At 43.5% G+C, this 19877-nt stretch overlaps 1 protein-coding gene across 3 annotated transcripts in view; it reads right to left on the bottom strand.

Annotated features, from left to right (window-relative positions):
* The window catches only part of GATAD2B (GATA zinc finger domain containing 2B), a 129294-nt gene that overhangs the window by 7229 nt on the left and 102188 nt on the right, over nt 1–19877 (bottom strand). For 2 of the 3 annotated variants that reach the window (XM_039460033.2, XM_074390229.1), the window contains exons 2-10: nt 18588–18923; nt 8216–8345; nt 7038–7169; nt 6598–6729; nt 5947–6117; nt 4862–5177; nt 1871–2073; nt 649–759; nt 361–478 (exon numbers count right to left, since the gene is read on the bottom strand). In XM_039460033.2, coding sequence (XP_039315967.1) covers nt 361–478; nt 649–759; nt 1871–2073; nt 4862–5177; nt 5947–6117; nt 6598–6729; nt 7038–7169; nt 8216–8345; nt 18588–18922 — 1648 coding nt within the window. In that variant the 5' untranslated portion in view covers nt 18923. The remainder of the gene's footprint in view (nt 1–360; nt 479–648; nt 760–1870; nt 2074–4861; nt 5178–5946; nt 6118–6597; nt 6730–7037; nt 7170–8215; nt 8346–18587; nt 18924–19877) is intronic. The other variant, XM_039460034.2, reaches the window with a different exon arrangement.

The following is a 19877-nucleotide window of genomic DNA, read 5'->3' as shown; positions in this document are numbered from 1 at the left end:
CCTGGCCTTCCTTTTGATTTTGAGGCTGGAGATTATGAGAAGCATCCCTGGATCACTCAAACACAGTTAACCCTGTTGTCCCAGCCAAAACAGATCAATAATCACATGTATACTGAAGGCATATTAAAAGTTAAATTTATAAGGATAGGATCTGGGTCATTTTCACCATCAAAACCCTAGTGCACTGTGGCTGGCACGTAATATGAATTTAGCAAACATTTGCTGAATAACAAGAGTGAGGATGTATGCTCTAGAAAGAAAAGAAAGTAAAGGAAGGAACAATTCCCTTAAAGGGGTTACTGCAGAATGGTGTACTAACAGTTGATCCATGAGAAATGTTTTCAGATTAATCCTTCTTACCTGGCATACCAAGGAGGCCACCTGGCACAGACAACTGGGGTGCCTGTGCAAAGTTTGAAAGCATGGAGCGGGCAGATGTGGGTATGCCACGCTGGAGGCTGCTCTGGGGCTGTGGAGCCTGCAATGAGGAGAAGACAGTTGATACAACTTTGCTATGATAGAATGTTAAATGAGGGCAAAGATAAGGGAGTACAGAAGAATATGATTTCCCACAACAGAAAAGACAAAATATGATAAATGGTTGATAAACATTCCAAAGAAATCAGGATCAGGGAAAAAGTTCCTTACCTGTCGAAGCGTATGATGTCTCATGATGGTCTCTTGTTTACTGACACTGGATACAGCTGGAGCCGTAGTGGGGGAAAGGGCTGCCTGCTGCTGTAATCGCTGTTCAATTTCCTGTTGGGAGTCATCAGATTAGGTTGACAGGACAGCACCCAATTTCCTTTTTTTTTTTTTTTTAATTTTTTTTAATTTAAAAAAAAAAAGAGACATGGTCTCACTTTGTTGCCCAGGCTGGTCTTGAACTCCTGGGCTCAAGCAATCCTCTCACCTTAGCCTCCCCAAAGTGTTGGCATTACAGGCATGAATCACTGCGCCCAGCCCACCCGATTTCCTAACCAGAAAACCTAGAGGTGTTCTTACCTCTAATGTTGTTGGCTAGTTGGTGAAATATGGAAAAGGCAAAAAAGTTTGGTAGGGTGGTACACTGAGATTTCTGGGTATAAGCAGCTAACCTGCTTCTTTGATCAAGGGATCCTCCTCTCTCTCTTTCTCCAGGAAAGCTGGCTCTCAGAAGTTGGCTGGAGGTGATGAATTAATTAAGGCTGATAAATTACTGGGGTTTTATTTTATCACTTTTTTTTCTTTATTTATTTTTTAAAAATTGCATTTATTTTTTGCTACCAGCCCTACAGCATAAATGGGTTTTATTTTTTACTCCTGCCTACCCCATCTTCCAAAAAGTTCATGATGCTAACCAAACAAGGGAGTCTGATGGGTAGAGTGGGAAATAAGAAGGATCTGAGTTTTCCAACACATTTTTCCCTCTCTAAGATATTTTCATCCTATTACTACAACATGAGATGTTCACATACTCTAGAACTACTACTCTTCACTGGGTTACTTCAAAATTCACTCTCTCCTTTGTCATTTCCTGTCAAATATACACTGCAAATAACTACTACTAAGAGATTCCTAGTACAAACATAAATTCTTCCCACCAAAATCTTTTATTTGTTATAGGAGAAAATGAAGATGAGAATAGAGTGCTTTGGAAAAGCCAAGAGCCCCAAGCTTTCTGTCCCTTTCTGTTAACCTCAGCCATTATATTTTACCATGTTCTTAATCAGAATACTCCGTCAAATGAAAATACTATCAAATGATAAGGAGACAAAAAGGGAACCTCTGGACCTCTGGGGATCACATGAACCACTCCTGCAAACTAGAAGGCACGACCCTTTGGAAAAAACAGACTGGGGCAGATGGCTGGTGAGTTCAGAATTCTTACCTGTTCCTGCTGTAGGGCTTTCACAAATGCATTTTTCAGCCGGTTGGTGTGTTCAGCTTTTAGAGCCTTCTTCTGGTTGGAGGTCATACACTGCTCACATAGAATCTTACCATTCTTTTCTTGCTTCCAGTGAGGGGTAAAATCTGTGCGGCACTGGGCACATACAAAGGGTTCAACCCGCAGAAGTGAGGCACAGCTTTTGCCTAGATACCAACAAAAATAGTGGCTTTACATTTCCTGTCTCCTCTGTTTCTCTTAATCAAATAGATCTTTTCAAGGAGTTTATTCTGATGAATTAAAGAAAAAGACTCTACAAAAATAATATTCTATAATTTACAAAGTGCTTTTATTTCATCTGATTACCACAATTATCACTTTAGGGAATTCAGACAGTACCATTCTCCTTCACAAATTAGAAAAGAAGTCTAAGAAATGTAGCTTCTAACTGATAAATCTGGGATGTTTCCTGATTTTCTACTATATCGCACTGAGAAGAAAATCCTGTGTCAATTCAAAGTAAAAGGACTCTGTCTAACTCAACCAATACTTTTGCTTCTTAATATCTCCTTACCTCACACTGTTCTTATTCCTGTCATATACATTTAGTTTTAAATAGTTATCAGTGTCTGAATTATTCACTTTGTGATCTATTTATAGCTAACATTGATTCCTCTGGGCACTTTCCTTTACTGTCAGTTTTTCTTCGTTAAGTCCACGTTTAAAAATTCAAGTTTAAGCCGGGCGTGGTGGCTCAAGCCTGTAATCCCAGCACTTTGGGAGGCCGAGGCGGGTGGATCACGAGGTCAAGAGATCGAGACCATCCTGGTCAACATGGTGAAACCCCGTCTCTACTAAAAATACAAAAAATTAGCTGGGCGTGGTGGCGCGTGCCTGTAATCCCAGCTACTCAGGAGGCTGAGGCAGGAGAATTGCCTGAACCCAGGAGGCGGAGGTTGCGGTGAGCCGAGATGGTGCCATTGCACTCCAGCCTGGGTAACAAGAGCGAAACTCCGTCTCAAAAAAAAAAAAAAAAAAAAAAAATTCAAGTTTAATAACTTCAGTTAGTTTAGACTGTATGATGATAATACTCTATAGTATGGTTTAGTATTGGTTTACAGCTTTTTATATGGTCTTTCTTAGTTATCTATATGAGTATGTCTAGTTTCTCAGCTGTAAGCATTCAAAGGTCAGGGACTAAATACAGAAATTCAGTACAATGTTGCAAAAACACTGATTTTAAAAATAGAAGTTCCAGGCCAGGCATGGTGGCTCACACCTGTAATCCCGGCACTTTGGAAGGCCAAGGCAGGCGGATCATTTGAAGATAGGAGTTTGAGATCAGCCAGGTCAACACAGCAAAACCCTGTCTCTACTAAAAACAGAAAAAAATTAGCTAAGTGTGATGGCACACATCTGCAATTCCAGCGACTTTGGAAGCTGAGGCATAAGAATTGCTTGGGGCAGGTACAGTGGCTCATGCCTGTAACTCCAGCACTTTGGGAAGCTGAGGCGGGCGGATCCCCTGAGGTCAGGAGTTTGAAACCAGCCTGACCAACACTGTGAAACCCCATCTCTACTAAAAATACAAAAATTAGCCAGGCGTGGTAGCAGGCACCTATAATCCTAGCTACTTGGGAGGCTGAGGCAAGAGAACTGCTTGAAGCTGGGAGGCAGAGGTTACAGTGAGCTGAGATCACGGAATTGCACTCTTCAGCCTGGGTGACAGAGCAAGACTCCGACTCAAAAAAAAAAGAAAAGAAAAAAAGAATTGCTTGAAACCAGGAGGCAGAGGTTGCAGTGAGCTGAGTTCACGCCACTGTACTCTAGCCTGGGTAACAGAGTAAGACTCTGTCTCAAAAAAACCAAACCAAACCAAAACAACAACAAAAAAACCATCTGGGCATGGTGGTGTATGCCTGTAGTCCCAGCTACTCAGGTGGCTGAAATGGAAGGATGGCTTTAGCTTGGGAAGTCAAGGCTGCAGAGAGCTGAGATCACATCACTGCACTCCAGCCTAGGCGACAGAGTCAGACTCTGTCTCAAAAAAACAAAAAAGAGAAAGAAGTTCTATTTATCAAATTATGTAGCATCATGCTAGGCACCATTTAAAAGAACTAAACAAAATACAGTCAGTCTTCAATGTTATTGACAGGTTCTTATCGAGACTGTGCTTTCAGTGAAACAACATACAACATGATCAATCTTTTTTTCTCATCAATGTTATAATAAAATGTTACTTGAGGATCCCCCCTGCCACCATAGTTGTTTTGCTTAAAGTCAGTTTCTAAGAAACTATTGATGATGGTAGTGAGGACTCAGTGCTCTACAAAAAACATACAAGATAGATAAATACAAATAAAAATATTAAGCCTCAATGATAGCTGACTTGCCAAAAGCAAAAAAAAAAACAAGCCAAAGATAGATAGATAGATAAGAACAGTGGCTTATGCCTGTAATCCTAGCACCTTGGGAGTCCGAGGTGAGCGGATCACCTGAGGTCAGGAGTTTGAGACCAGCATGGCCAACATGATGAAACTCCGTCTCCACTAAAAATACAAAAATTAGCCAAGTGTGGTGGTACATGCCTATAGTCCCAGCTACATGGGAGGCTAAGCCAGGAGAATTGCTTGAACTCGGTAGGCAGAGGTTGCAGTGAACTGAGATTGTGCCACTGTACTCTAGCCTGGGCGACAGAGCGAGACTCCGTCTTAAACAAAAAACAAGAAAAGATAGATACAAACACACGGATACGCACACACGCGTGCGCGCGCGCGCACACACACACACACACAGAGACACACGCACACATGCACTCCTAACATATTGCTCTGAAACAGCCTATAAAGAAGGGAGGGGAGGTGGTTTGATAACAGGAAGCAGGAAGGAGAGGTTATTTAATATTGTCAGCACCCTCTGATACTCTGCCTATGTCAGTCAGGCTTGGCAAACACTTGCTTAAATAAAGAGATTGACTAGAAGAAACAGCCTTACCTTGGCTGTCAATGACACTCTGTACGACTTCTTCCAAGCCTACCATGTAGATGAACTCGCTATTGGCTGCACTAGGCAGGAAGTGAAGTAAAGGAGCAGGAGGTTTAGGGGGTGGGATCTCCAGGAGTGTCTTTTCCAGCTGTTTGCGAAGAGCCAGTTTGGCTGCAGCCTGTGAGTTGGCAGCATCAGTCATAGCGCTGGGGCTAGGAAGTGGCGAGGACACTCTGTTCACTGTCCCTGGCTGGATATGAGAGGCAAGGTTCATATAGATGGCAGAGGATGTTGTACGCTGACAGGGAACAGAAGAACTTGACTGCTGAAATAGATTGAGAACAGGGTCAATCATGGTATGTAGGAGAAAGGATCAATTCTTCTGTTCTTGGCAGAGGACACTGTCTGATCCTGGTTTGGACTACTTAGCTTCTCCAAAATAGGAGGTGGTCAACTTATTCACTGAAAAAGAACTCTGACACATAGGAAAGGAGAATGATGATGACTATGAGCTAAAATTGCTAAGAAAGAAATAAAAGCCAAGCGTGGTGGCTCATGCCTGTAATCTTAGCACTTTGGGAGACAGAGGCGGGCGAATTACTTGAGGTCAGGAGTTTGAGACCAGCCTGGTCAACATGATAAAACCATGTCTCTATTAAAAATATAAAAATTAGCTGGAAATTCCTTGAACCCAGGAGGCAGAGACTGCAGTGAGCCAAGATTGTGCCACTGCACCCCAGCCTGGGCAACAGAGCAAGACTCCACCTCAAAAAAAAAAAAAAAGGAGAGAGAAATAAAGATTTTGCTTTCCGTCACACATTCTTGTGCTTCTTATTCTTTAAATCACTCTCTTCTGGGCAGATTTTTAGCTCACTGCTGCTCTGCTGTATAACACTCTCTCCCCTACTACTATTTTAATATAATTCCTCAAAGCTTCTACTTTGGGGACTGCTCTCAATTCAATCCCTACCTAAATAACCATTTTCGTCCTAAAGTTTATCTATGTATAAAAACGTTAAACCTATGGCCCTTTCAACAAGCAAAGCAAATAAAGGATTTCACTGTTTCCATATTAGGGCTTGGCTCTCTCTTACCGGTTGGTAATTGATGGCAGGATTCATGTTGGGTGTTGTGGTACGTACAAGACCAGGCTTAGGTGGGCCCCGCTGACCTTGTAGCTGGGCTGGGTTTGGTGCAATAACACGTTGAGACATCAGCATGTGTGGAAGGGTAGTATTGGTAGCTGAACGAATGACACTGTGACCCTGGAGGGGAAGAAAAGGAAAAGAACTAATCACAGGTGGTATAATATTGCACAAAAGGGAAAACACTGCCTATAATTCATAGCTGAATAGAAACACAGGAACACAGCCAGACTTGGTAATTTCATTTAATGGACTATGGGATAAATCTACCATCACTGTAAACCTGATTAGTGGTTGGGAAGTCCTTGGCTTTCTTTGGTACAAACTAATCCTATAGGATTAGATAGAAAACTATCTACCCCTTCCCTAGAGAAGCTGGAAGCATTCTCTAGAGAAGAAAAACTAGAGTGGAAAGACGAAAGTTACTCATCCTTCTACTGAAGACTAAATCATGCCATAATGGACCAACAAAACAATCTGTAGTAATAATTAACACCTATATCATGGCCAGGTTTTTCTATAATCTTGACAAAAGCCCAAAAACAGAGACAGGATTAGACAGGGCCCTCCAACACTAAGATCCCACTATGGGTCACATACCTGTAATGTTCTCAAATTTTGAGGTTCAACCCCTTGGGCCCCAGGCCGGGAGGGAAGTTTAGATAGGCCCTGCTGTCCCACATGGGCAGGAGATGGTTGAACAATAGATGCTGCATTCTGTACAACTGGAGTCTGGGAGAGGGAAGAGAAAATGAGACTGGAAAAGGCCAATAATCAGAGGTGGAAATCTGGTACATTTCTAGACATTAAAAATTCCTTGTCAGTGTGAGGTTCTTGCCAAGTAGGAGGAAAAACCAGAAAAGGGGAGTCAAGGTTTTCTTAAGGCCTAAGACTTAAAAAAAAAAACCTTACTACTACAGACTAAAAAACTATGGACCCAGAGAAGAATGAGCCACCCAACTGAACCTACCTGGGGTAGCCTACTCTCAAACCCGTTTTTCTTTCCTTTCCCTTAGTCCCTTATTTCTAGGGCACATTACCTTCTGGACCACATTCTCTTTCTGTAGCTGACTCTGTCTCAGTTTCTTTAACAGGACCAGTCGGGCTTCTTCCAGTCGCAGCTCATCCCTCAACTGCTTGATAAGTTGCTGCCGTTCCTCAATCCCTTTCCCCTAAGGAAACCAGGAGACTGTCAGCTATGGCAGGAGGTGCCCAGAATTCCTTCCTGCAAGAGACAATCTTTACTTTTTTTTTTTTAACTTTCTAGTCAGTCTGTACTTATCCATTAAGAGATAATCTTTACTTCTTAGCTCTGAAACCTTTATCTTCCACAAGAAGCAGAAGTGGCAACAGGATTATCTTCGTATCTCTGGGGTCTGGCACAGTGCCTGGCATTCAGTGGGTACTCAAACAAATGCTTAGAGAATTAAAGGAGAGACCACATATAAAGCTAATCATCCAGATTCCTGGCAAAAAGAATAACTAAAGAGAAACACTGTCTTCTTTCAAAATAATGTTACTAAAAGCCGGGCACGGTGGCTCAAGCCTGTAATCCCAGCGCTTTGGGAGGCCGAGGCGGGTGGATCACGAGGTCAAGAGATCGAGACCATCCTGGTCTACATGGTGAAACCCCGTCTCTACTAAAAATACAAAAAAATTAGCTGGGCATGGTGGCGCGTGCCTGTAATCCCAGCTACTCAGGAGGCTGAGGCAGGAGAATTGCCTGAACCCAGGAGGCGGAGGTTGTGGTGAGCCGAGATCGCGCCATTGCACTCCAGCCTGGGTAACAAGAGCGAAACTCCGTCTCAAAAAAAAAAAAAAAAAAAAAAGTTACTAAATCTCTTAAAGCTACATTTCCTCTAGTTATACATAAAAACTTACGAATCTCTTCATATTCTGGTACTTAGGTTACAGTGCAGAAGACATCCTTCCAGCCAAGAGTTTATATGACTTGAATTATGAACTTTTGTTTTCATTTTCCAAAGATAAATTACACTGAATATCATGGCTTACGTATATGCTTTTCAAACTATGGTTTCCACTTGATTCTAATAGTTCCTTTTAAAAGCCCTTGAAGTCCAGAGTCACATAGTTTTCATTAATGAGTAGTTATTTATATCCAAAGAGTAAATAGTCAAAAAACAGAACTAAGACTCTTGAGGATTAAATAAAATAGAAGGAGCATAACATGAAGAAATAAATTTTTCTTTCTTTTTACCTTAAACATCTCTAGGTTGGCTGCTTTTAGTCTTTCTTCCATTCTGGAACTGGAACGGGGACTGGAAGCCTCATTGTCAGACAAAACAATGATGTCTGGTGAGGGAGTTAGCCTTCCTCGCTCTGGCTCACTAGAAAAAAAAGGAAAAAACAAGCTATTTCCAACAGTAAAAGTCCAGAAAAAAACTTAAGAAAACTTTTTCTCGGGCTGGGCGTGGTGGCTCACGCCTGTAATCCAAGCACTTCGGAGGCCAAGGTGGGCGGATCACCTGAGGTCAGGGGTTCAAGACTAGCCTGACCAACATGGTGAAACCCCGTCTTTAAAAAAAAAAGAAAGAAAGAAAACTTTTTCTCTATGCTGAATAAAAAAAATCCAAGGGAACTTAGATTTGTCCCACTCACCCAGAGGAAAACAGACACACTCAAATCCTAGGATGAAGACACCAAGAGGTAAACGCAAAATAGTTCCCCCATCTAAATTCCTTACAGAGTATGCAGGGACAAAGATACAAAGACAATGACTGGTTTTAGAATAGGAATAAGATCAGTGTTCTTATCACACAGATTTTTAACGAAAATTATAAATGTTTCCCCATATCTCACTCTCCATTGGACTGTTGTTAGTTATGTAGAGGCGCAAGAAGAAAATGGCTAGCTCTGCAAAAGAAGGAAAAGGCAGCAGAGCCTAACTGCCACTCTGGATACAGATGATGCACTGCTAAGGAGGCAGCTCATTATCATAACATGGCTATGTGACACCTCCTATAATAGCCTATCCTGGGCTGGGTGCAGTGGCTCACGCCTGTAATCCCAGCACTTTGGGAGGCCGAGGCGGGTGCATCACGAGGTCAAGAGATTGAGACCATCCTGGTCAACATCGTGAAACCCCGTCTCTACTAAAAAAAAAAAAAAAAAAAAAAAAAAAATTAGCTGGGCATGGTGGCACATGCCTGTAGTCCCAGCTACCCAGGAGGCTGAGGCAGGAGGACTGCCTGAACCCAGGAGTCGGAGGTTATGGTAAGCCGAGATTGCGCCATTGCACTCCAGCCTGGGTAACAAGAGCGAAACCTATCTCAAAAACAAAAACAAAAACAAAAAAATAGTCTATCCTGGCCAGGCACAATGGCTCACGCCTGTAATCCCAGCACTTTGAGAGGCTGAAGCAGGTGGATGACAAGGTCAGGAGTTCAAGACAAGCCTGGGCAACATAGTGAAACCCTGTCTTTACTAAAAGTACAAAAATTAGCTGTGGTGGCAAGTGCCTGTAATCCCAGCTACTCGTGGGGCTGAGGCAGGAGAATTGCTTGAATTGGAGAGGTGGAGATTGCAGTGAGCCGAGATCGCGCCATTGCATTCCATCCAGCCTGGGGAACAAGAGCAAGACTTAATCTCAAAAAAAGACCAAAGAACAATTGCCCTCAACCTATATACTCTCAACTACTGCACTGACAATCTCAAGGAAAGTAGGATCTGGAAATGTACCTCTGAAATCAGAGAATTAGAAGATACACCCATTGATTTGGGAACCAGAGGAAATTAGCAATTCTGGGATTCTTGTTACCTAGGTCTTAAGCAGTATATGCCATTTTAAAAAATCATCTTATAAAAATAAGCATGATGCTTTTAAGACTAACCCTAGAATGACCTAAGTTAAGAGTTATCTAGTAAATAGGATTAGGAGTAAGAGAAGCCAATGTGGGAGATTCAGATTTTAAAGTAATTTCTAGACTCTTTTTTTTTTTCCCTTTTCTCAGTTGCTACTAGCACATGGATGCTTGTTTTTCTTTTGAGACAGGGTCTCACTCTGTTGCCAAGGCTAGGTAGTGGTACTCGCTGCATTCTCAAACTCTTGGCCCCAAGAGATCCTCCCGCCTCAGCCTCTTGAGTTGCTAGCTGGGATTACAGGTGCACACCACTGTGCCTGGCTAATTTTTGAATTTTTTGTAGAGGTGGGGGTCTTGCTCTGCTGCCCAGGCTGGTCTTGAACTCCCATGTTAAAGTGATCCTGCTGCCTTAGCCACCCAAAATGTTGGGATCACAGGTATTAGCCACCATGCCTGGCCAGGACATGGATGCCTTTTGAACAGGGCACCCTTGATCACTGTAATAAGCATTCATTTCTCAACAGGTTAAAGCTGAGTTGCCAAAATCAACTAAATTTAGGTGAGGAAATAGGAGGATAGAAAGATCACGACTATCTCCTGAACTATTAAAATTTGTCTGGATTGCTGGTCACCAATACAGCAAGCTGAGATGGTAGAAATACAGAAAAAGAAGCCACTAGAGGGAGAAAAGAGCCTTTCATTCTCTAACCCCACGTATCAGGAGTAATGGTTAGACCTGAATAAAGTGTCTGAATTCATTTTTAAAGTGTGATTTACTTACCATTTCTATATTCCTTTGTGACCCCACCTCTATGACTAACATGGGTAATTTTGGGTGGGCAGATTACTTGAGGCCAAAAGTTTGAGACCAGCCTGGCCAACATGGTGAAACCCTGTCTCTACTAAAAATTTAAAAATTAGCAGGGTATGGTAGTACACTCCTGTAATACCAGCTACTCAGGAGGCTGATACACAGAATTGCTTCAACCTAGGAGATGGAGGTTGCAATGAGCTGAGATTGCACCACTGCACTTCAGCCTGGGCAACAGAGCAAGACTCTACCTCAAAAACATTAAAAAATAAAATAAAAAATAAAACATGGGTAATTTTGGAATCCGGAAGATTTTTCATTCATAAGCTCTTTCTGTTTTGGTCCTGGCTGGATATACACATTACAGATTATTTCTAAGGTAAGGAAATTTCCTTGCTCAAATGAGTGCCATTTACTGCTTAGGAACTGCCCAGTACCAGGACAAAAAGAGACATTACTAGATGAAGATTTGGGAATTGTGTGCCATTTATCAGGAAGTTACAACAGAGAACAACTTTAAACGATATTTTATTCCCAGATATAAACACACCCATATTAGGTAGATAGCACAGATAAGGCAAAACCAAAGTCTCTCTCTTTTCTTTTTTGAGTTGGAGTCTCGCACTGTCGCCCAGAATGGAGTGCAATGATGCAGTCTTGGCTCACTGTAACCACTGCCTCCCAGGTTCAAGCAATTCTCCTGCCTCAGCCTCCCGAGTAGCTGGGACTACAGGCACCTGCCATCACACAGAGCTAATTTTTTGTAATTAGAGATGGAGTTTCACTATGTTGGCCAGGCTGGTCTCAAACTCCTGACCTCGTGATCTGCCCATCTTGGCCTCCCAATGTGCTGAGATTACAGGTGTGAGCATTGTGCCTGGCCTATTTTCTTTATATATTTATTTTTTCAGACAGGGTCTTACTCTGTCACCCAGGGTGGAGTGCAGTGGCACAATTGTGGTTCACTGCAGTCTCGATCTCCTAGGCTCAAGTGATCCTCCCACTTCAGCCTCCCAAGTAGCTAGTTTTTTTTGTTTGTTTGTTTTGTTTTTTTTTGAGACGGAGTTTTGCTCTTGTTACCCAGGCTGGAGTGCAATGGCGCGATCTCGGCTCACCGCAACTTCCGCCTCCTGGGTTCAGGCAATTCTCCTGCCTCAACTTCCTGAGTAGCTGGGATTACAGGCACGTGCCACCATGCCCAGCTAATGTTTTGTATTTTTAGTAGAGACGGGGTTTCACCATGTTGACCAGGATGGTCTCGATCTCTTGACCTTGTGATCCACCTGCCTCGGCCTCCCAAAGTGCTGGGATTACAGGCTTGAGCCACCGCGCCCGGCCCCAAGTAGCTAATTTTTAAATTTGTTTAGAAAAGGGGTCTCCCTATGTTGCCCAGCCTGGTCTTAAACTTCTAGGCTCAAGTGATTCTCCTGCCTTGGCCTCCCAAAGTGCTGGGATAACAGGCTTAAGCCACCACGTTTGGCCCCAAGTAAAGCCTCATCCCTCAATTTTTTTTTTTTTTTTTTTGAAATGGAGTCTCACTCTGTCACCCAGGCTGAAGTGCAGTGGCATGCTCTCAGCTCTCTGCAACCTCTGCCTCCCAAGTTTAAACGGTTCTCCTGCCTCAGCCTCCCCAGTAGCTGGGATTACAGGCATGTGCCACCATGCCTGGCTAACTTTTGCATTTTTATTAGAGACGAGGTTTCACAATGTTGGCCAGGCTGGTCTCTAACTGCTGACCTCAGGTGATCCCCCTGCCTGGGCCTCCCAAAGTGCTGGGATTACAGGCGTGAGCCACCATGCCCGGCCTCATTCCTCAATATTTAAAAACTGATGAGCTTGGATTCTGTCCTCATTTGTTAAACATTCTAAGAGAGAAAATATTTTGCCCTTTTCCTAAATACAGATAATAATTTACAATAGTTGGGGTATGTAAGTATGAAATCCTACCTATCAGAGATATATTATTAAAAGCCCCATTTGCTGCTGACATCACTTGTGACTTAGTCTGGCATATTCCCAGAAGCTATAACGTTCCTAATCCTTATCCCAGTAGTAAAAACAATTAAGCAGAGAACTGCTGTCTCTCTCTAGAAGTCCACATTAGTAGTGTTGGTTTCATACATACCTTATTTCACAGGTATTGTAACTTGCCCAACTGATGGCAAAATAAAATATTTAGGCAATTATGACATGGCTATCAGGTTAAGAACTTCCTTCCTTCTGCTTTCAAATTCTTTCCTCATTTTTTCTTGGTAGAGATGAGGTCCACTATGCTGCCCAGGCTGATTGAACTCTTGCACTCAAGAGTGCTGAGATTACAGGTGTACACCACTGCACCCAGCCCTGTCCTTCCTTTATCACAATCAAAGAAATTATGGTTCTCCTTGCTAGGAACCTATCAATTTTGTTTTGTTTTTTTGTTTTGTTTGAGACAGGGTCTTGCTCTGTTGCCCAGGCTGGAGTGCAGTGGTGCAATCTCTGCTCACTGCAACCTCTGCCTCCCAGGTTCAAGCGATTCTCCTGCCTCAACCCTCCGAGTAGCTGGAATTACAGGTGCCCACCACCATGTCTGGCTAAGTTTTGTATTTTTAGTAGAGACAAGGTTTCACCATGTTGTCCAAGCTGGTCTCAAACTCCTGACCTCAGATGATCCTGCTGCCTCAGCCTCCCAAAGTGTTGGGATTACAGGCGTCAGCCACTGTGCCCAGCCAGTTTTGTTCATTTTCATTCAACATCTTGGGGCTAAGTAGAAATAACTGTCAGTATACTGGAGTCCCAAGCTTCCAAAGGATTGTGTTTCAAAAGATCATCTCATGTTGGGTAGTGGCTAATGCTCTCATGTTGGGTAGTGGCTAATGCCTAACAGTCCCAGCTACTCAGGAAGTCAAGTGGGGAAGACTGCTTGAGTCCAGGAATTTGAGAAAATGGTGTACTCTAACAGTGTTTGTGAACTGCCAATACACGTCAGCCTGGGCAACATAGCAACACCTGATCTCTTTAAAAAACCTTTAAAGATCACCCCAAACTAACATTTCTTTAAAAATTGCTGGGTTTTCAAGAAGTCTGACTTTTTAACATATAATGTATCTGCAATGTACTACAATTCCAATAGCACTAATTTTTTTTTTTTTTTTTTTTTTGAGACGGAGTTTCGCCCTTGTTACCCAGGCTGGAGTGCAATGGTGCGATCTCGGCTCACCGCAACCTCCGTCTCCTGGGTTCAGGCAATTCTCCTGCCTCAGCTTCCTGAGTAGCTGGGATTACAGGCACGCGCCACCATGCCCAGCTAGTTTTTTTGTATTTTTAGTAGAGATGGGGTTTCACCATGTTGACCAGGATGGTCTCGATCTCTCAACCTCGTGATCCACCCGCCTCGGCCTCCCAAAGTGCTGGGATTACAGGCTTGAGCCACCGCGCCCGGCCCCAATAGCACTAATATAATCTTACCAAAATGTCTACAGAGGCCGGGCGCGGTGGCTCAAGCCTGTAATCCCAGCACTTTGGGAGGCCGAGGCGGGTGGATCACGCGGTCAAGAGATCGAGACCATCCTGGTCAACATGGTGAAACCCCGTCTCTACTAAAAGTGCAAAAAATTAGCTGGGCATGGTGGCGCGTGCCTGTAATCCCAGCTACTCAGGAGGCTGAGGCAGGAGAATTGCCTGAGCCCAGGAGGCGGAGGTTGCGGTGAGCCGAGATCGCGCCATTGCACTCCAGCCTGGGTAACAAGGGCGAAACTCCGTCTCAAAAAAAAAAAAAAAAAAATGTCTACAGAAGGAGTAGGACTAAAAACAGGAAAAAAATGTGTTAACAATATTTCTGGCCGGGCGCGGTGGCTCAAGCCTGTAATCCCAGCACTTTGGGAGGCCGAGGCGGGTGGATCACAAGGTCGAGAGATTGAGACCAACCTGGTCAACATGGTGAAACCCCGTGTCTACTAAAAATACTAAAAATTAGCTGGGCATGGTGGCGTGTGCCTGTAATCCCAGCTACTCAGGAGGCTGAGGCAGGAGAATTGCCTGAACCCAGGAGGCGGAGGTTGCGGTGAGCCAAGATCGCGCCATTGCACTCCAGCCTGGGCAACAAGAGCGAAACTCCGTCTCAAAAAAAAAAAAAAAAAGAAAAAAGAAAATGACCAGATAAACAATATTTCTATGAAAAATGTTAGGGTGGGGCCGGGTGTGGTGGCTTATACCTGTAATCCCAGCACTTTGGGAGGCTGAGGCAAGGGGATCACCTGAGGTCAAGAGTTTGATACCAGCCTGGCCAACATGGTATAAAATCCATAACTACTAAAAATTAGCTGGGCACGGTGGCATGTGCCTGTAATCCCAGCTACTCAGGAGACTAAGGCAGGAGAATCGCTTGAACCCAGGAGGTGGAGGTTCCGGTGAGCAAAGATCGTGCCATTGTACTCCATACTGGCGAACAAGAGCGAAACTCCGTCTCAAAGAAAAAGAAAAATGTTGGGCTGGGCATGGTGGTTCATGCCTATAATCCCAGCACTTTTGGAGGCCGAGACAGGGAGATCACAGATCACAGGAGTTAAGAGACCAGCCTGGTTGACACAGTTCCTCATCTCTACTAAAAATACAAAAAAAAAAAAAAAAAAAATTAGCCAGGTATGGTGGTACATGTCTGTAGTCCCAGCTGCTTGAGAGGATGCGGCAGGAGGATTGCTTGAGCCTGGGAGATGGAAATGGCAATGAGTGGAAAGATCATGTCACTGCACTCCAGCCAGGGTGACAGAGAGACCCTGTCAGGAAAGGGAGAGGAATAGGGAAGGAAAGCAAGGAAAAATGCACTTATTTCAATTTGGGATGTGAAGAATCTACCTAACATTTCTGTAACTCTTTCTCCCCAATGAAGTAGGATAAATTACTTTCTCCAGAAGGTAAGGGTGATTATAAGCAAGTAGTTTGCTCAGGTTCATTATCTCATTCACCCACTACCTTTTCTTTCAAACAATCTAGAGATGAATCTACTTAATATTCTGCGGGCACTACCTATATAACTTACAAGAATTTTTCTCCTCTTCCAGGACCTCTAGGGAGTCTGCCTGAGGTTTTCTACGAGTTTTTTGTTTGTTTGTTTTTTGAGACGGAGTTTCGCTCTTGTTACCCAGGCTGGAGTGCAATGGCGCGATCTCGGCTCACTGCAACCTCCGCCTCCTGGGTTCAGGCAACTCTCCTGCCTCAGCCTCCTGAGTAGCTGGGATTACAGGTACACGCCACCATGCCCAGCTGATTTTTTGTATTTTTAGTAGAGATGGGGTTTCACCATGTTGATCAGGATGGTCTCGATCTCTTGACCTCGTGATCCACCCACCTCGGCCTCCCAATGTTTGTTTTTTTAATTGAGATGGAGTCTTGCTCAGTTGCCCAGGATGGAGTGCAACGGCGAGATCTCCACTCACCGCAACCTCTGCTGCCCAGGTTCGAGCAATTCTCGAGCCTCAGCCTCCTAGTAGCTGGGAACACAGGTACGCGCCACCACATCTGGCTAATTTTTTCATATTTTCAATAGAAATGGTGTTTCACTTGCCGGACACGGTGGCTCACGCCTGTAATCCCAGCACCTTGGGAGGCCGAGACGGGTGGATCACGAGGTCAAGAGATCGAGACCATCCTGGTCAACATGGTGAAACCCCGTCTCTAATAAAAATACAAAAATTAGCTGGGCATGGTGGCGCGTGCCTGTAATCCGAGCTACTCAGGAGGCTGAGGCAGGAGAATTGCCTGAACCCAGGAGGCGGAGGTTGCAGTGAGCCGAGATCGCGCCATTGCACTCCAGCCTGGGTAGCAAGAGTGAAACTCCGTCTCGAAAAAAAAAAAAAAGAAATGGTGTTTCACCATCTTGGACAGTCTGGTCTCAACTCCTGACCTCAGGTGATCCACCCGCCTCGGCCTCCCAAAGTGCTAGGATTACAGGCGTGAGCCACCACTTCTTAAGAGTTTTTAATATTATTACCAAGAATAATGTTCACTTGTAAAGCGTGGTTTAAAAAAAAAAAAATCCTGGGACAAAACCAGTAAGTAGACATTAAAAGGTAGAAAAAGTAACATATGTAAGGTTATAACCATTCCATTCTTCTTCATTCTCCATCAGTCCAGCTTCCTAAGAGATTCTGATTTGGATCAGTCCTACGACAAACTCAGCAAGGTCATTTGGAGAGCAACTGAACACTGAAGAGTAATTCTCACGGCTATCAGCTGTTTCTAAACTATTTATAAACTGAATGTTTTAAAAACTAAGGTTGGCCGGGTGCAATGGCTCATGCCTATAATCCCAGCACTTTGAGAGGCCAAGGTAGGCAGATCACCTGAGGTCAAGAGTTTGAGACCAGCCTGGCCAGCATGGTGACATCCCATATCTACTTAAAATATAAAATTAGCTAGGCATGGTGGCACTCGCCTGTAATCTCAGCTACTCAGGAGGCTGAGGCAAGAGAATCATTGATCCTGGGATGTAGAGGTTGCAGTGAGCCAAGATCATGCCACTGTACTCCAGCATGGGCAAAAAGAGTGGAACTCTGTCTGTCTCAAACAAACAAACAAAAAAACACTCAAAAAAAAAAACAACAAAACTAGGGTTATCAGCTGGGCATGGTGGCTCATGCCAGTAGTCCCAGCACTTTGGGAGGCCAATGTGGGAAGATCGCTTGAGACCAGGGAATTTGAGACCAGCCTGGGCAACATTGTGAGACTCTGTCTCTACAAAAGCATTTAAAAATTAGCTGAGTGTGATGATGCATACGCTGTAGTTCCAGCTATTTGGGAGGCTAGGGCAGGAAGATAATTTGAGCCTGGGAGTTGGGGGTTACAAGGAGCTATGATCATGCCACTGCACTCAAGACTTTGTGACAAAGTGAGACCTTATCTTTAAAAAAAAAAAAACTGGCTGGGTGCAGTAGCACATGCCTGTAATCACAGCACTTTGGGAGGCTGAGGAGGGACAATCACTTGAGCTCAGGAATTCGAGACCAGCCTGGGTAATATGACAAAAACCTGTTTCTAGAAAAAATACAAAAATTAGACAGGCATGGTGGGATGTGCCTGTAGTCTCACCTACTCAGGGAGGTGGGGTATAGGGTTGAGGTTGAGGTGGGAAGATTGCTTGAATCCAGGAGGTCAAGGCTATAGTGAGCTGTGATCACACCAGTCACTACACTCCAGCCTGGGCAACAGAGCAAGACCCTGCCTCAAAAACAAAACAAAACAACAGCAAAACCCATAAAAGAAAACAAAAAAACAAACCCCAAAATAGGGTTGTCTATACTATGATTCACTGCGCAGGTAGACTCAACCACTGGCCAGTCCCAGGTACCTCTCCTTAGTGTGTGTCCTATAGTTTCAAGTACTTGACCCTGAGAGACACCAGAAACATAGGCCTGGGAAAATATGTTTGCATGTGTGAGTCAAAAAGAGAGTAACATGCATGTGCAAACGAATGCATATGTATATGGGGAAGCTGGGAGAAAGGGGTACAGACGCACCAAGAATGCAGAGACTTACCCACATGAAGATAATTTGCTTTCTGACACAAGACAAAATAGGCCCAAGCTTTTGGATGTAATAAACGCTGGGACTCCACAATAAATAGATCCTAAAACTCCGGGAATTATCTGACAAAAAGAATATTTTTTCTCCTCCTAAGATGACCATGAAGATTGGAGTGACTCACTTTCATTTGGCCTGTCAGCTCTCTAGTGCCCCTTTTATCCAGAAATGACTATTTTTCTCTTAAGAGTAAGAACTACAATTATCTGTAGACTAAGCAGTTTTTGAGGCACCTGGTTTCATTTGGAAATAAAACAAACTTATGGTCAAACTCAATGATACAGATAAATCTTTTAAGAATCTTTAGGATGAAAAACACCCTCCTCTCATTGGAATTTATTCCATTTTCACAGGATTTGTGAGATGACCTTATCCCTGGAGGTAGCTGAACTGAGCCATACCTCCGTCTAGCACTCATATCCACAGGCTCATCATTGATGTTTTCTTTGCCTGGCCTTCCAGCAGTCCTGTTGTCTCCATGAGGCCTGAGGTTCCCATTGAGTTTTTCTTCATAGCCCTTGACACCACTGCCATCCTGTTTGGTGGGTAACTCATGTGGCACCTCAAGATTTGCCAAATCCTTCCTTTTGAGCAATGCCAACATTTTCAGACGTTCCATGGCCTCATGACCCTCCATTTTGAGTCGCTTTGCCAGGACATCATCTCGCTCATCTGCTGGGTCCAAGCTCCGCTTCAACAGATTCAAGCGAAGAGCATCTTCTGTCATTCTATCCATCCTATGGAAAGCAAAATACAAGTAAGATCAAAATAAAGTCCCTTAAATAGCCCATTTAAAAAAAGGTGGGATGATAAAGTTAAGAAGAATCACATGCATGCACACACACGTTCAACGTTAACTTAGCTAATGTCCTATCCGATACTGTTTTAGAACATTTATATTAAAGGATATTTCTCCATTCAACTTCAGCAATTTAAGTATACTTAAATTTACATAAGCGAGGCCTGTTGATATCTGCTCTTAATTCTGTATGAATACAGATTCAAAATCTTTTTTTTTAAACTTTTATTTTACATTCAAGGGTACATGTGCAGGCTTGTTATACAGGTAAACTGAATGTTACGGGAGATTTGCAGATTCAAAATCTGAAGACACTTATAATGCTTTTTTAAATGAAGCACTTGGGTGCTTAGCATAAGAAGCAACATTTTCTTTACTCATGAAGAAAACTTGTTAAAGATAAACTAATCATTATCTTTCCTTTTTACTTTGATTTTTTTTTTTACACTAACAAAATCTAAATGCAGGCCAGGCATAGTGGCTTAACTTGGATTCCCAGCTCCTCCAGAGGCCAATGTGGGAGGACTGCTTGAGCCCAGGAGTTCAAGATCAGCCTGGGCAACATGATGAGAAAAAATCTCCACAAAAAAATTAAAAATTTGTCAGGCATGATGGCACATGCCTGTAGTCCCAGCTACTCGGGAGGCTAAGGTGGGAGCATTGCTTGAGCCCAGGAGGTCGAGGCTGCAGTGAGCCTGACTGTACCACTGAACTTCAGCTGGAGTGAGAGAGTGAGGCTCTGTCTCCAAGAAAAAAAAATCTGAATGCAGATTTTTTCCAACACTGTCAAAGCCAGGGTTGTCCTGGTAGGAAATGGCAATGATAAAGTAGTAAGAAAATCTTTTAAGTCACAGAAACATAGGTTAAAATTGCTACTTATGTTAACCAGGTC

This window comes from Saimiri boliviensis, chromosome 19 (genome assembly GCF_048565385.1).
Source record: "Saimiri boliviensis isolate mSaiBol1 chromosome 19, mSaiBol1.pri, whole genome shotgun sequence".
Lineage (NCBI taxonomy): Eukaryota > Metazoa > Chordata > Mammalia > Primates > Cebidae > Saimiri > Saimiri boliviensis.
The sequence above is the reverse complement of the archived record's forward strand: the minus strand, read 5'-3'. Positions and strand labels throughout refer to the sequence as shown.